The following is a 16,983-nucleotide window of genomic DNA, read 5'->3' as shown; positions in this document are numbered from 1 at the left end:
TCAACCTGGATTTCTGTGCAGAAGTACATATAAACCTCAATGAACTGAAGCAACATTGGAAATAGGAGTGCTGGTGAACAGTTTTCCACATACAGCGTCTGCATTTTGCTGCAGTCTCTAATGTGTTTTATGACTTCATGGTTCACGAACATTAAAAGTTATGGACAAGTTTAAACTGTTCAGTAGTGGAAGTGGATTGCATTTTCACACACTTTTGTAGCTCTGTCATAAGTTTTAAAAACAAAATTAATTAAACTGGTTAACTTGTTTACTCTAAATGTCTTGTCTGCTGATGTTTTTCATTCATTTCAAATACAAATTCAGTATAGCAACCTCATACATCCCACCGCATATTAAAAAGTGCTAATTAAATTCTATTATGGCCCCATAAAGGCTCAGGCAGGCCCTGTGTGGAGCAGATGTCTTGAAGAGCTACTTAAGCTCAAGTGATCTCCAACAGCTCTCTTAAACATGACAATGAGTTCACTGTACTCCAATTTACGCCACAGTCACCAGATCTCAATTCAGCCGAGCTTAGATAGCTAACCCTGGTTCTCGAGGCATGCTGTCCTGCAGGTTTAAGAAGTTTTCCTACTACAACACACCAGACACAAATTAATGGATCATTAACAGACTCGTGCAGAGCTTGACATTAAGCTACTGGAGAGCAATTAAATTTGAATAAGGTGTGTTGCAGGAGGGAAACATCTAAAACCTACAGAACAGTGTGCCTGGAGGACCAGGGTTGGAGATCCTTGATAAATAGAGCAGTTTTTGGATGTGGTGGAACGGGAGATTCTCATCGTGGATGTGCAGCTTACAAATCTGCAGCAACTGTGTGATGCTGAGGAATGTTTCCATATTTTGTTCAATCTATTACACCAAGAATTAAAGCAGTTCTGGAGGAAAAAGGGGGTCCACCCCGGTTCTAGAAGGTGGACCTGATAAAGTGGCCTCTGAGTGTAGAAAAGAGACTCAATAAGTTGGAGGTTCTACATAATTGTGTATTTAACCTTTGGAAAATACAAAATTGAGAACTTTTTTTATGTCATGTCTATTTTTATATATTAGATTGTAAGTCTGTGCTAATGCTAAATATTTTAATGTTATTTTAAAAGTAGTATTTTAAAAAAAATATATTAAACTATTGTGAAATGAGAGCAAAACCCACAACAGCTGAAGTGAACACTGAATCTTTATTGATGGAGCAGAGTTCAGTCATTGATCTGTACAGAGTTGAGCAACAGAGAGAACATCAGGTCAATGCAGGAACATCGTGAACAGGTAACACTAACAAACAGGTCAACGACCTTTACACAGTGAGCTGAACAAAAATATAAAAATCAGTAAAAATAGGTTTGTGGTTTGACATTAAAATATGTTCATGCTTTGACATTTTCAAGTCATTTTAGACGTTCCAAACAGCTTAGCAGTAAACAAGGATTTAACTCTTTTTTTGTCATATTTATTTAAGATGTGCATAAGCCTGTGTTTGGCCTTATTTTCTCGTTAAAAGGCAGCTGGTCGGACAAACATCCGAACAGCCTTCAGGCTGTAAGTGGCTGGTTTGTATGTCACCCACACGACTCCGTTCTCAGTCTGGTACGGTGTGTTTGTTTTGGGGTCATATGTGCCTTTGTAATAAATCCCATTTAAGTTTGCAGACTGGCATTTGTTGTACCACCACCCACCTCCGTACACCTCTGCACAGTTCTCCTCCGACTCATCGTTGTCTTTGTCAAAGGTGCTGAATTTCATCCCGTTGTGAGACAAGTCAGACGCCTTCTCAGACTTGGGCATCACCAAAGCATCCCCAGCATCCCCGGTGTACCCGGAGACATGCAGCCGGTACCCGTCCGCTTCCGAGCCCACCCTGACTGTGTACTCAGCAGTGACTACGCCCCCCTCCCAATCCTCCATCTCTACCTTCAGTATTGTCTCACCCTGATTAGTCAACAAGTGGAGGTTCAGGTTGCCCAACCAGAACTCCCCCTTACCCAGAGTATCGACCGAACCAAACCCTTGGCGGTATTCAGCCCAGGTGCGGTTGAAGCCCAGTGTGCCACTTTCTCTCTGCTGGACTAACAACCACCCACCCATTAGCCCCTCCTGCTGACAGTAAACTTCTACCTCCACCTGGGAGTCGGTGCCACCAGGTTTGATCTTAAACAGGCCGTTTGTTTCCCCTTTCAGGTGCTTCTCGTAGGCTTCGACACAATCTGCAAACAGAGGGGCACACCGCAGACCTCCAGTTAGCGTTGACCAGATTTGCTTCAGCTGGTTGAAACTGACACCAGAGATAAAAACTTTTCAACCTAAACTACTTCATTTCCTTCATAACCAACCCATTTACAGCAGTTGGCAGGATTTTATGACACATTTCTTGGTTAAAACAGGGCAGTAGATAAAACGTGCTAGGTGGTTCTGGTGCTACTTGTGTACAGTTGTACACATAAAGTTTAAACATATAAGTCAATGTTGGTTGAGGACTAAACAAAAAGTTCGGGGAACAATAAATGCATTTTTATTGAATATTTTTGAAAAGTAATTTTACATTTGCTCATCTAAATATTCAGTCACAGGAAAATTTATTCCAAAACTTTTCTTGGTTACATTTAGCCAGAATATTTCCACTCTAACACACATGAAGCAAAGAAATAAAGAAAGCTGTATTCACTTTGTATTTTGGTACATAGGGCTAGCTAGCAAGCTAGCTGATGCTAACACATGCTATCTAGCTGACTCTTATCTTCTTTGCTTTGCAGATTTTACTCCAGGTCTGATGTTTTGGTACCTTTTCCTACAAAATCATCCTGCCTCTCGACACGTGTGCTCTTCACACTCCTGGCGTGGAAATCAGGAACGTCATCTTCTGTGTTGTCGGTCAAGAATGCTCCGAGGTCAAGCCCTACGTCCCCGCCAAATGAATCCATAAAACCAGACTTGAAATCTCCCAAGAGGCTTCCCTTTGCATCACCAGTATGAACACTCTTGGTAGATACTGAGGAGGAGGATGAGGAGGAAGAGGAGGAGGAGGAGGATGTGTGGCTGAGGGTGGGGAACAAGGAGCCCAATCCTTTGTTGATGCTCACCGCCTGGCACTCAGGTCCTCCATCAGTCACCTCCTCTACTTTTTCCACTGGTCCATCTTTTGTGTGAACCACTGTCCTCCTGATGCTCTTGGTGCAGCTGACAGTTTTGGTGGACACACGGCTTGAACTGGTAATGCTGGGACCATCAAAGCTTTCAAAAACACCAGTATCGCCACGTCCGCTAAGTTCGGTGATGGACTTTGAGGAAGTTGTAGAAGTGGAGGTGGCTGAAGATGATGCAGGTGAGGATTTGGAAGTTTCGTAGGAAGTACCTGGAACCTTGGAGATGGTTGCTGGAGATGAGCTGGAGCCTTCCTCCTCCAGGATCAACTGGATAGTTTTAACCTGGAAAAAGAAGATTATAGAATAAGTGCAAATAGTTGCCTTATGGTAAAGGTTACAGTATCTCCATTTTTCAAAGATTATTTTTAACAATCAAACAAGATAATGTGAAACTTGTGGTTTTTGGTACCCAGAGACAAACAGTGCTCAAAGAGTCATTCTCCTGCAAGGCCAATGCTGCATTTTACAATTTAAACTAAAGGGATCCAAATCTTTTCCTTTTCTGCATAATCTCTCTAACAAACAGCAACAGCCCCATACTTTTGCTTAGCTCTGACAAGCAAAATGAACTCACTAATTTGGAACTTCATCATTATCTATTTTCAGTTAAGAAGCTAGCATTATGCTAACTCATATTGTTCACTTACTTTAGAGGGTTACCTGGAACACAGATTCCTAAATAAAGCAAAATCTAAAAAGATTGTAAAGTCTACTGATAAGGGTCTTATGCTGCATTGGGGAAAATAAAGTGTATGCTTCCTGCAGGGGAACCGGACATGCACAAGTTCTGCAAATATCTTCAGTTTCAGGGGTGTTAATACTGGGACGCTAATGCATCTTTGTAAGTTTAAAATATTTTAAAGGCAGCAAAGTCAACTTGAATGTGCAGAACTGTTAGGATGTGCAAAAATAAAAATGTTAGTAAAACCAGTGTCCACATTGCTGCCTAACAAACAGCTACAGCTAACATATGTGCAGTTATAAGTGAAATGAGTGGGGCTGCACAGGATGCCATTTTATTGATTGAAAAAGTCACATGCATGGTAAAATGTTTGTTACACTCAACATCTCAAGACATTTTCATTATTTTTATTATGATAAATAAATAAATCTGTTCAATGAAGTATAATTTCCTCAAAATTTTTGAGAAACTGAAAGTAAAGTCCTGCCAATAAATTTTGGTTCCCAGGACGGTTGTTCTTTTCTGCAGGAAACTTTTTTTTAAAGTTTGTTTGGCTGGTAAATATGGAAGTCGAGAGCAGCCATGATAGAAAAATATTTGAACATCATTATTTTAAGATAACGAGTTAACCCTCCGGGGTTCGTGGTCGCATATCAGATTTAAAATGACGCAGCAGCAAGACAGAAAGCTTCCCTTCCAACTTCTTTCAACAATGCAGACCCAAAACTACCTTCCAGTTTTGAAAGTGTGTTTATAGACCGAGTAAAATCTGATTTATGATCAAACAAAATGTACAGCATACATATTATCTTTGCATTTGGAGCAGGAAGAAATGGTAAAAACGGCTGGTTTTAAGGTAAGAAAAAGAAAAAGCTTCATAAAAACCTAATAAACTCTTTCCTACTAGTGGAAAAATGCACCACATCCACCAATCAAAAATAGAGAAAAATATGATAAAGAGATGCATTTGGTTGCTGATGAAGAGAAGAAGTTGGAGTGGCCAAACTCCACAACAAGCTGATTAAAGTGCTGCCTCCTGGTGGACAGGAGGACTAACACACCCTGGAAATGTCCAACCTGTAATGTCCTCTTAAAACATTTTAAATGGCATCTTCTGGTGATAACGGATCATTTTGTAAATAGTTGTACAAAAACTGCCTGAACCATTGCAGCATTTTGATGTAAATAGTTGTTTATAACTGGCTATTAAATTTGTTAAGTTTTAAAATCAACTATTTTTATTTGCATTTTAAGTTAACAAAATGTTTCATCAAACTGGTTTGTGGTCATTTCACACAAGAAAGGTTGTGCTGAAAGGAATTAAAGCAAACAATGTAGGTAAAAAGTTTTAAAGCTCAAATATAAAGGTAAAAATAAAAGTAATTAATAACGGTCAATTAACATTAGACCTTGAGTGTTAACTGTCTTATCTCAAGATCATTTATGTCACTATATCAAAACAACTAAATTTGCTTTAAATTCTAATATCGTATAAACTTTCGTGAACATTTTTGTCACATTAGTTATGAAAATATCAATTTAACCTCAGAAGAAACAAGCTGACGCTACAAGTTTGATGTTTACTGGTAATGAATGTGAAATCAGCAAGAAGCTTAAAAATTAAGATTTGTTTGCAAATGTTAATGCAATCTAAAGAGTTTTATCACTCACCTCAGGGAACATGTCCTCTTTCTGTTTTCCCCCCACGTCCTTAGATTTGAAGACGCTCGCCACAACCACGTCCTTCAACTGCCGGCTCTTCATCACGTACATCGTACCCACCGACTCGATGTTCTGTTGTGGAGTTTCCAGCTGCATCACCTGACAGACACAAAGAAGAAAAACTTCACAAAACCTCATCTTTACATCTTTTTTATGAAAGACATGTTCATCATAAAACTAATGTACCTGCCTTATCTCTAACTTCACTATTTTTCCTTTACATAATGCATTGACAGGCCATTGAAATGTATATTTGTCATTTGAATTGTTGAAAGTAATGTTAAATCCTAAAACAAAATACAGTTTATTTATTTATTTTAAGTGGCCACACATTTGTTAAAATGATATCAAAATCTGGTCAAGCACACTTAGATCTCCTTTAATAAGATTATTTAGGTAAAGCAATGTCTTTACAGGGAAGATTATGTCTTTTTAGCCATTAGTTACATAATTTGCATGATTTTGTTTGTTTTTTTAATGTTTACAATAATGTTTATATGCTGTGGAAATTCAGCTAAATGAGCTGATAATGAGTTTAAAATATTCCACAGTTGTTTTGCAGAAGTTTTTTTTGCCAGTAATTGGATTTAGGATCTAAGTGTTCACCTGTTTATCCAGAGTCACGTAGCTCTCCTTGTCCACGTTGTACTCAACATATCCAGAGCAGGATCCTTTGCAGGAGCGGAGCTTCATGTCAATATCGACCTGACAGAGGAGACAAACAACCAGAAATATGATTCCTGAGCGAAATAGCTGATAAACCAGTTTTACATTAGTATTATCCTGTGTGTAAATCTAAGCATGGTACGTGTTTAACTGCTGTTGTCTTAATTCTGGACGACAGAAATTATGCAATCTTGGTCACACTTATTGAATATTAATCATGAATGTTTACATTTTTTTTTTCTTTTTTTTAATCTGAGTGAAAAAAAGTGAATCAAACACATTTCCACTGGATTAAAGCAGATAAACTGGCTGCATAGTGCAGACTCAAGGCACTGTGCAGCCCACTTGTTCTGCTTGCTCTGATTTAATAGAAGAAGTAGAATATTTGTTGTGGAAATGCACAACAAGAAAAACATAGAATCACTTTCACACATGAGATTTTTCAAGGATATTATGTTGTGAGTTTGCTCGCTGGTTGAGACTGGAAAAAGCTCTGAAGTCATAACCTTATAATCACATAATCCTTGACAGATAAATATATATGTATTTACAGTATGTGAGTGTGTTTTTGTTGCCATCTGCTCTCCGTACCTCCAGCTTCCTCATCTCCACGACCTGGTCTTTGACCCGATCTTTCAGGGCGGACAGGATCCTCATCTGTCTGTCGATCTTCACCTTTATTTCTTGGATTCTCTGACGAAGACTTTGGGCCAGCTCGTAATAGCTGTTGTCATTACCTGATGGGCGGAGACGGGAACATTAGCACGACTCGTGTGTAGCTTTATTCAAATCAGCTTAATACTTCCATTATTTACCTTTGTAATTTTTGAAAAAACAAAACTTTATTCGTAGCCCTAAAATGTTCTGTGTTTTCTCTTTTCTGTATTTATTTATTTACTCAAATGACTTAAATAGCTTGATATTGAAGCAAATGCAGGCTGCATGTAGGTACAACAAAGTTCTGTTTGTTTACAAGAAAAGTCCCTTATAGCCCTAAAATAGTTCATTAATGTCAAACTGACACTAAGTCCTGGAAAACTTTACAACTGTGACACAGAACAAAAACAACAGTATGATCCCGATTAAGATCTATTTATTATCTTTGCTTGGTTGCAACCCATAAAATAGTGGCCGTAGTTTAACACACCTTTTCATTTTAAAGTAAAAACTTTCAGCTTTGATTATTTTCGTCTCTGACTTCTCAACTTTACTAAATATGTATCCCATGAGACCTTGTTGGGTTTCCAATTCACAGCTTTTCTTTCACAGTATTCCCTAAAACATCAACATTTTAAGGCTGAAATTTACACGTATGTACATTACATACATACATTAAAACAAGCATTCCTTAGTACCCCACATGGAAATCTGCGGACCGCGACCACCGGTCGGGGAAGTCGAGAGGAGGAGGACTATGTGTGTACATAAACGAAGGTTGGTGTACAAACTGTGGACTGCTAAAAAGCCACTGCTCTGAGGTGATAGAACTTATGACGGTGAAATGTCGGCCGCACTATCTGCCTCGAGAGTTCACCGCGGTGTTCGTCACCATTGTTTACATCTCACCGGGTGCTAATGCTAACGAAGCGCTACAGGAGCTCCATGACACCATCAGCTCGCTGCAGACTGCGCACCCGGAGGCACTTTACGTGGTTGCGGGAGACTTTAACCACGTGAAACTGACGGACACTCTGCCCAGGTTTTGCCAGCATGTCACCATTCCCACACGAGGGGACAACACTCTGGACTGTGTGTACACAAACATACGTGGTGCATACAGAGCTCTTCCTCGGCCCCATCTTGGCCTCTCTGACCACATCTCCATCCTGCTGGCGCCAGCTTACTGCCCCCTGCTGAGACGGATCAGGCCAACAAAGAAGACTGTCACTGTGTGGCCCAGTGATGCAGCCTCTGTGCTCCAGGACTGCTTCCAGTGCACAGACTGGCAGGTCTTCAGAGAGGCAGCTATGTGTGAGGGAGAGGTGGACCTGGAGGACTACACCTCCTCTGTCCTCGGCTTCATCTCCAAGTGTACTGATGATGTCACCACCACCAGGACAGTTACCTGCTATCCAAACCAGAAACCCTGGTTGAATGCTGAGGTGAGAGCTCTGCTGAAAACCAGGGATGCTGCGTTCAGGGCAGGTGAGGCATCAGCACTGAGAACGGCGAGAAAAGATCTGACGGTGGGTGTCAAGAGGGCCAAAGCCACATACGCTCAGAAGATTCAGGGTCACCTCACCTCCAACGACCCCCGGAGCATGTGGATGGGCATAAAGTGCATCACAGACTACGACACCAAGGGTGCACAATGTCCAAAGGACCCCTCCCTGCCAGACGAACTAAACAGGTTTTACGCTCGCTTTGAGGACCCTGACTCCCCCCCTCCCTGCAATAGACTAACACCACCACCTGGTGACACGCCCCTCTGTGTGTCCACTGCTGATGTGAGAAAGACCCTTAAAGGAATTAACCCCCGCAAAGCTGCTGGCCCAGACAACATCCCAGGGCGTGTACTGAAAGACTGCGCACACCAGCTGGCTGAGGTGCTGACGGACATCTTCAACACCTTACTATCACTGGCATCCGTTCCCACCTGTCTAAAGACTGCAACCATTGTCCCCGTCCCAAAGTGTCCCACAGTGACAGGCCTGAATGACTACCGACCCATAGCCCTGACCCCGGTAGTCATGAAGTGCTTTGAGAGGCTGGTTATGGCCCACATCAAAGACTCCATCAACGTCACAGTGGACCCACATCAGTATGCATACAGAAAGAACCGCTCCACTGATGACGCCATCTCATCAGTGGTCCACACAACCCTCACCCACCTGGAGAGCAGAAACTCATACGCCCGCCTGCTCTTCCTGGACTTCTCCTCTGCCTTCAACACCATCATCCCACAGACACTGGTCCAGAAGCTCTCCACCCTTGGTCTGAGTAACACACTGGGGAACTGGGTCCTGGACTTTCTGACCAACAGACCTCAGACTGTCAGGATCCATAACTCCACCTCCTCCTCCATCACCCTCAGCACCGGCTCTCCTCAGGGCTGTGTGCTGAGCCCCCTCCTGTTCACTCTGCTGACATATGACTGCTCGGCGAGACATCCCAGCTGTCATATAGTGAAGTTTGCAGATGATACAGCGGTTGTGGGACGCATCAACAACAACGATGAGTCGGAATACAGAGAGGAGGTGGAACACCTGGTGCAGTGGTGCAGAGAAAACAACCTCTGCATCAATGTGAAGAAGACCAAGGAGATGGTGGTGGACTTCAGGAAGGATAAGCGCCCTACTCCTCCCCTGCACATCGGAGGAGTAGCTGTGGAGGTGGTCTCCAGCTACAGGTACCTGGGTGTGCACATAACCAAGGACCTCACCTGGAACACCAACACTTCCCAGCTGGTCAGGAAAGCACACCAGCGCCTCTACTTCCTTAGGAAGCTGCGGCGAGCCGGACTAGGGAGCGCTGTCCTGAGGAGCTTCTACCGCTGCGCGGTGGAGAGCGTCCTCTGCACCTGCATCACTGTGTGGCACGGCAACTGCACCGCCGCTGAGAGGAGGGCTCTGCAGAGGGTGGTAAAGGCTGCACAGAGGATTATGGGGAGCAGCCTTCCCACCACCTCAGACCTCTACACAGCACGATGCAGGGGGAGGGCCCTCCGCATCATGAAGGACTCCACCCATCCAGCACATGGATTTTTCCAACCCCTCCCCTCAGGCAGGCGGCTGAGATGCATAAGGAGCAAGACCACCAGGTTCAGGAACAGCTTCTTCCCCGAAGCTGTCAGACTGCTGAACTCTTGCCATGCCTTGTAGACTCCTCCCCACCCTACCCCACCCTTCCCCACCCTACTTCCCCACCTCTGAACACCAGCCCAAACCCTGCTGCCCTGCCCCCATCCCCATCCTAAACTGAATCCACCCCCCCACTCCGACAAACAGACCTGCACTGCAAACACTTTACCCCCCCCAGGGGAGTTCCTGTCCACATGTTTACATGTTTACCTGCTGTCCATATAAGTGCAATATCACTAATATTAATATCAGAAATGTTATACTTTGGACTACCACTACCTCATGCACATACATACTTGCACATATTTATCTAGGCTGCACATGCAAACTGGGCTCTTTAGTGTTTACTGTTATTTTTATTTTTATTTTATTTAAAATTGTGCTGTTTATATTCTATTGTATTTAGCTTATATTCTATTTATATTTAGCCTATATTTCTATTTTTTTTTTTTTTTCTCTTCATGTCTTATTTTATTTCACTTATTGCCCTCCTTCTTATGGCTCAAACCGGGACCTCAGTTCTAATTTCGTACCATAAACATGTAAATGTGAGCTGGTATGACAATAAAGTTCCTTGAATCCTTGAATCCTTGAATTCTGGATACCTTGAAGCAAATTAAATTTACATAAGTGACCTCTGCCAGATGTCTTTTCAGCACCATCAAAATTCGATGACTCATGAAATACATGTTTTCCACACGTGGTTCTGAAATGTGTTTCACATGATGCTCACATATTGTATGTTTTCCATGTTTTTTTGCATGTTGTGTTTTTTTGCATGTGGTATTTCACATGTAAACCACATGTGGTTCTCACATGGTATTTCATGTGTAAGTTACATGTATTTCATTAGTAATGAACATGTGGTTTACGTGTGAATCTCATGTGAAACACGTTATTCACAAATGTGGTTCACACATTTTTTTCATGTTTTTTATATGTGGTTCACATGTGATTCACAGGTGTCACATGTGATTCACACATACGCCACATGAGTTTTTTTATTTACTTAAAAGAGAATTTAAAAAAAAGAAAAAGCTTTGGTCATAGTCATTTCCTTGAATTTACTGTTGCATGTAATCCTGTGTTTGTCCTGCTCCACTTTAAATTCCTGCTAAATTAAATATAGATAGAAAAACACTGACCAGAACTGGCGGTGAGTTTCTCCGTCAGGTAGGTGTAGGTCTGTTTGGAGGCTAGGTCGGTGGTGCGATACTTATTCTTGTACTGATCCAACATGCTGCGGATTTTCTCAACCTTCTTCAGCAGTTCAAAGTCGTTTTTATCCATTATACCTTGGATCCTGCAGCCTGAGGGGCATTTAGAGCCCTGTTGGAGGTCAACAGAGGAGACAGATTCACCACTCTTCAATTATTAACCCACCAAGAACTTCTAAAACCTGAGGGTTTTCTATGAAAATTCAAACCTCCAATCAAAGCAATTTTATTTCTCAGCATTTGAAAAAAATAGAAACATATGCTACATCATGCTCATAAGTGTTCAGAGCACATGTGTAACATAAAGTCTGAATTAGCTCAATTCTAATGAGTCAGCTTGGAGTATAACCCTGACTATGACCGTAAGTATAACTGACCTGAGGAAAGCAAGAGCGGAGGTGTTAGGAGTGGATTAAACAGAGGTAATGCGAGGTGCAAATGTTAGCATATCAAGCTAGCTCACTTACTACCCACAACATTAAGCAGACATAACACCTGTTTAGTAAAAGAAGCATCTTATAGTACATTCGTCTGTAGAATAAAATATTATGTTCATAAGTTCAGTCCAGATGTCCTGCTTTTTAATAAAAGTTAGCTTCAACCAAAATCATGCAAGAGTTTGTTTGCTAATCTCATTCTTAGACAAACACACAGGAAGAAACTAGCACAACCAGTTTCTGGAACAACCAGACATGAAATTTCAGTGGCTTTCACAACTTGGGACATGAGGTTGACCATGTAAATATGGCAGATTTAGCTCTCAGGGCTAATTTTCATCTGTAATCCCATGGCAAATATAAGTGGTTTAGTAAAAAAAAGTAACATTTCTTTCCTCTGTGGAATTAAATACTATGTTCATATGTTCAGTCCTGCTTTTTCATAAAACTCTGAGTTGACGAATGTAAGCATGTTTGACCTTTGTCTTGCTTCTCAGAGAACGTAAGCTACTTTAATGGCTTATATTTGAATAAACATGACTAAACCACTATCATTTCAGTAAGATTTGGGCAAGATTATAAAGGATAAAAGGCTTACATCTATAAATACTTGATGCACAGCTAAGAGAGTGTAGGCAATCTGGACCTAAAATATTTGTATTAAAACACCTCTTGGACAAGGGCCATGTTTTGAAAAAATATATCTAATTTAACTGTTGGTTTCATAAAGAAGAAGGGGAAAGGGATAAAGAAGAAGAAGCTATGTACCCAATCATCATCTGTACAGAAAGGCCACTCCTTCTGAGTGGCACATTTATCAGCTTTGGTGCCATGTTCCACTGGACGAGCTCCTCTGGGGTCGACCATCTGGACAAAGAAACACAGTTTGACTTTGTTAGTTATGTAGTTAGTGTACAAAGGAAACAATGATTGTAAACTTTACATTTAGTTGAATCTGAATCAGTTTTGTGGGTTAAAGTGTGCATTTCAGAGCTCAGCACTGGAATTTGACACTACTTACCATAAAATCTTATTACAAAGACTTGAACATATAATCAGAACTGAGCCTTTCAGCTGGTTGAAGTCATATTTGTCAGATTGATTCAAATTTGTAGATATAAGTCATGGTGTTTTGGTCCTGTCCCTTTTTCTTTATACATTTTTCATCTGGTCAGTAACATTAAGAACTATAACATTTTTTAGATTAGATGAAACCTAGCTTTCCTTTCTTTTTAATTTATCCTTAAATAGTCATTGATTCTGGTTAGTTTTAATCTTATTACGTATTTGTAAATTACTCTGTTATTGCTGACTTTTTATGTTAGTTTTTTTTAGGTCTTTTAAAGTTATGTTAAAGCTTACATAAATTAGCATAATATGAACGTTAAGTCTTAGACCCACCTATGGGAGATGTTCAGAAATACTTTATTAATCCCTTTGGAAATTCCTCAGGGAAATTTGTTTTTTTTGTGGAAAACGTGGCATCTAAGACTGTTGAGTATAAGTTTTCAATAACAGACTGACCTGTGTTAAAGCCACAGCAAGCGTACAGGCGAGTAAAGCGAGGCGCAGCATCTTTCTTCCCGTGGTTCCTGCTCTGTGTGAAGACTTGTCTCTGAATGCCTGGTGGATGCTGCTGGTGGATGTTTTGAAGTGTCCTGCTTGAGTCTGATGAAACTGTGACTCACTGGGAAACGTCGGGTTGGATTAGAGTTGAGCAACAGCTCCTGTTGACACTGATCGATGTGATGGCTGTTTGTTGTACTGGGATAAAGTACACACTGTCAACTCAAACATGCTGCTGTGTCAGTTTAGTTGTTGCAAGATTTACTGGCATTTGATTGTTTTCTGGAAGCAAATAGTGACAAATCTCTCTAAGAAGAAGAATTAGTACTACTAAAACTATGACAAATAAATTAATATGTGTCATGTTGAATTTACATTTCAGAATTAGGAAAATTGGATAAAATTCTAAAATACTTATTATTAATTGTAAATTAATCATTTGTTAAATAACCTCCACAACTAAGTTGTTGGAATAATTATAGAGACATGACAGGCTAGGCTCTTTCTGAACATTTATTTCTTTTTCCTTAAGTTTTAAAAATAATTTTCAGACAGTTTAAAGTACAAAACCTAATTTACTTATTCCTGACTAGACCTCCTTGTACAGGAGGCAGCACGAGAAACAGAAGATGATTGCAGACATCAGGAAGCGGCAATGCTAACATGTAGCATAACAACATGACCGGGAAAAACTCAGCTAAAGGACTCTACAAAGCATCAGTACCCAAACCAGGAACAGTTCCAACCCCAAGCAATTATTTGTAAATGTAAGAATAACATGAGAACATATCTGTCCACTTTAGAACTTTTGCTAATTTCTCTACTTCAAGCAAGCCACACAAACAAGTTGTCACATGAAAGCAGAGACTCTACTGGTTTTGTGGTGAAATGTTGGATTCCAGCTTTAAAAATTCTCTGCTGTGTTCTGCTGACTAACTTTGAAATGAATCATGAAGACTTCACTTCTTTCTGGGTGCTCACGGTGTTTCTAAGGTGAATGTGGAGGCTGTTCCTGGATCCTCCTGACTGACCATTGATAGAGGTGTCCATCAACACTGGCTGATAGATTCCTGAGATATTTACCTGTGGTACACCTCTATTAAAACACCTGGAAACCTGCTCATGTTCACTTTTACCTTCTACTGGAGCACAGTTCCTCCTCAGATATTACTTTACTCATTAACTACTGTACTCATTCCTAGAACGACTTTACTCATTCCTAGAACTACTGTACTCATTCCTAGAACTACTGTACTAATTCCTAGAATGACTTTACTCATTTCTAGAACTACTGTACTCATTCCTAGAACTACTGTACTAATTCCTAGAACTACTTTACTAATTCATAGAACGACTTTACTCATTTCTAGAACTACTGTACTCATTCCTAGAATGACATTACTCATTCCTAGAACTACTGTACTCATTCCTAGAACGACTTCACTCATTCGTAGAACTACTGTACTCATTCCTAGAGCTACTTTACTAATTTCTAGAATGAATTTACTCATTTCTAGAACTACAGTAGTCATTTCAAGAACTACTGTACTCAATACTAGAACTACTGTACTCATTCCTAGAACTACTTTACTCATTCCAAGAACTACTTTACTCATTCCTAGAACTACTGTACTCATTCCTAGAATGACTGTACTCATTCCTAGAACTACTTTACTCATTTCTAGAATGAATTTACTCATTTCTAGAACTACTTTACTCATTCCTATAACTACTGTACTCATTCATAGAATTACTTTAGTCATTCCTAGAACTACTGTACTCATTCCTAGAACTACTTTACTCATTCCTATAACTACTGTATTCATTCATAGAACTACTTTACTCATTCCTATAACTACTGTACTCATTCATAGAATTACTTTAGTCATTCCTAGAACTACTGTACTCATTCCTAGAACTACTTTACTCATTCCTATAACTACTGTATTCATTCATAGAACTACTTTACTCATTCCTATAACTACTGTACTCATTCATAGAATTACTTTACTCATTCCTAGAACTACTGTACTCATTCCTAGAACTACTTTACTCATTCCTAGGACTACTGTACTCATTACTAGAACTACTGTACTCATTCCTAGAACTACTTTACTCATTCCTAGGACTACTTTACTCATTCCTAGGACTACTGTACTCATTCCTAGAACTACTTTACTCATTCCTAGGACTACTGTACTCATTACTAGAACTACTGTACTCATTCCTAGAACTACTTTACTCATTCCTAGGACTACTGTACTCATTACTAGAACTACTGTACTCATTCCTAGAACTACTTTATTAATTCCACGGATGATTTACTCATTGCTAGTATTGCATTACTCATTCCTATGATCGAAGTCATAGGACTACTTTACTAATTTTATGGAAGAAACTCATCCTGTATCTTCCATAAAAAGGAGAAGAAACGAAAAACATTTGCTACTGTTTTCTATTGTTATAATGCAGTTTAGTATCAGTTCAAATAAAACAAGAAACATTTATTTTGTGTTAAACACTAGGGGGCATACTCAGTCCATCAGATGGAACTACAGGCTGATCACCCATGATGCTGAAATGAGGTTTATAAAACCTATGAAACATAGTGGAAAATGTCATATTAATGATAATATGACGAGAACTGCCTTTACTAAAATGCCTGGTACCCCAAACAGTCCAAGAAAATAGAAGCATCTGCCTTAAAGTGAGAAAATATTAGGTTATTATTAAGTGAAATAATTTGTGAAGGTTTAATATTTAAAAGGTTTACAGTAAGAAATCTCAAAACAAATACTAGATATAAAATTGTACTAACCCCTTAATTACCCCCTGAAAGCCTGGAGTAGCCCAGGTAAGACTGGTCTAGTCCAGGTAACCCGTACCATCCAAATAGACTTCTTTTTTTATTTTAGCTGTGGATGATTGTGATATTACAAAACATAAAAAACACAGACAACGTGACAAAAAACACATAAGAGTATGTCATGGGTCCTTTAGGTTGCTTTGAAACGTTTATGGATGTCTTAACTTAACATTATTTATTTTATGTTATTTTATTTCATTTTATTTTGCTGTGGATTGAATGTATTTCTTTTTAAATTAAATTAAATTTAGTCTAATGTATTTACCTATTTCTAAGGTAGTTTTGCATAACCTTGTACTAGATTTAAGGTTCAGATTTTTATTTTTATTTTTTATTTTTTAATGTTTCTCCAGAATCTTTTCAATTATTAATCTACAGAATATTTACATTGGTGTGAGGAAATTTTTCAACCACGTATGCATTATTTGAGTTTTTCAGCCTTTCCATGAAATGCATTACAGATAAAATCAAGATGAATATTGAGTGTGATTGAATGAATAAATGAAGGTTGAACAGCAGACGAGGAAGTTTGTGCTTCACTGACAGAGCGTGATGGACCATTCATAAAGAGTCCCTCAAGTTGTCAAATATTAGAATTATCTTTACTTCCAGGAGATGTGTGGGATTATTTCCTGCGACTGTAACAGAAGTTTTTTTTCTCTTGTCAGAATCGATGTGTGTAGAAGTCCATCGTCTAGCCCTCCATCAGTCCTCAGGAAGCTGTCGGATTCGTTTAACATCTTCTATCTTCTACATGATGATGTGTCTGTGTTTTTAGTTCTGACGATGGGATCCCACTCTGTGTCATGTGGGAGTTACCAGGCTTCTCATCTTCAGTCGAGGAATAAATGCTGACTTATTTGTTAATGATG

The 16,983-nt window shown here is 39.8% G+C and overlaps 1 protein-coding gene across 1 annotated transcript; it reads right to left on the bottom strand.

Moving 5' to 3' along the window:
* Positions 1 to 1,177: 1,177 nt before the first annotated feature.
* On the bottom strand, positions 1,178 to 13,318 carry fga (fibrinogen alpha chain). The gene is made up of 8 exons (XM_041984627.1): positions 13,204 to 13,318; positions 12,448 to 12,546; positions 11,171 to 11,354; positions 6,817 to 6,962; positions 6,166 to 6,264; positions 5,509 to 5,658; positions 2,795 to 3,437; positions 1,178 to 2,219 (listed from the first exon to the last, which is right to left on the bottom strand). Exons 1-8 carry the CDS (start codon positions 13,252 to 13,254, stop codon positions 1,510 to 1,512), a joined length of 2,082 nt encoding a protein of 693 aa, XP_041840561.1. The 5' UTR covers positions 13,255 to 13,318; the 3' UTR covers positions 1,178 to 1,509.
* Positions 13,319 to 16,983: the final 3,665 nt, after the last annotated feature.

The sequence above is a fragment of the Melanotaenia boesemani genome, chromosome 5 (genome assembly GCF_017639745.1).
Source record: "Melanotaenia boesemani isolate fMelBoe1 chromosome 5, fMelBoe1.pri, whole genome shotgun sequence".
Taxonomy (NCBI): domain Eukaryota; kingdom Metazoa; phylum Chordata; class Actinopteri; order Atheriniformes; family Melanotaeniidae; genus Melanotaenia; species Melanotaenia boesemani.
The sequence above is the reverse complement of the archived record's forward strand: the minus strand, read 5'-3'. Positions and strand labels throughout refer to the sequence as shown.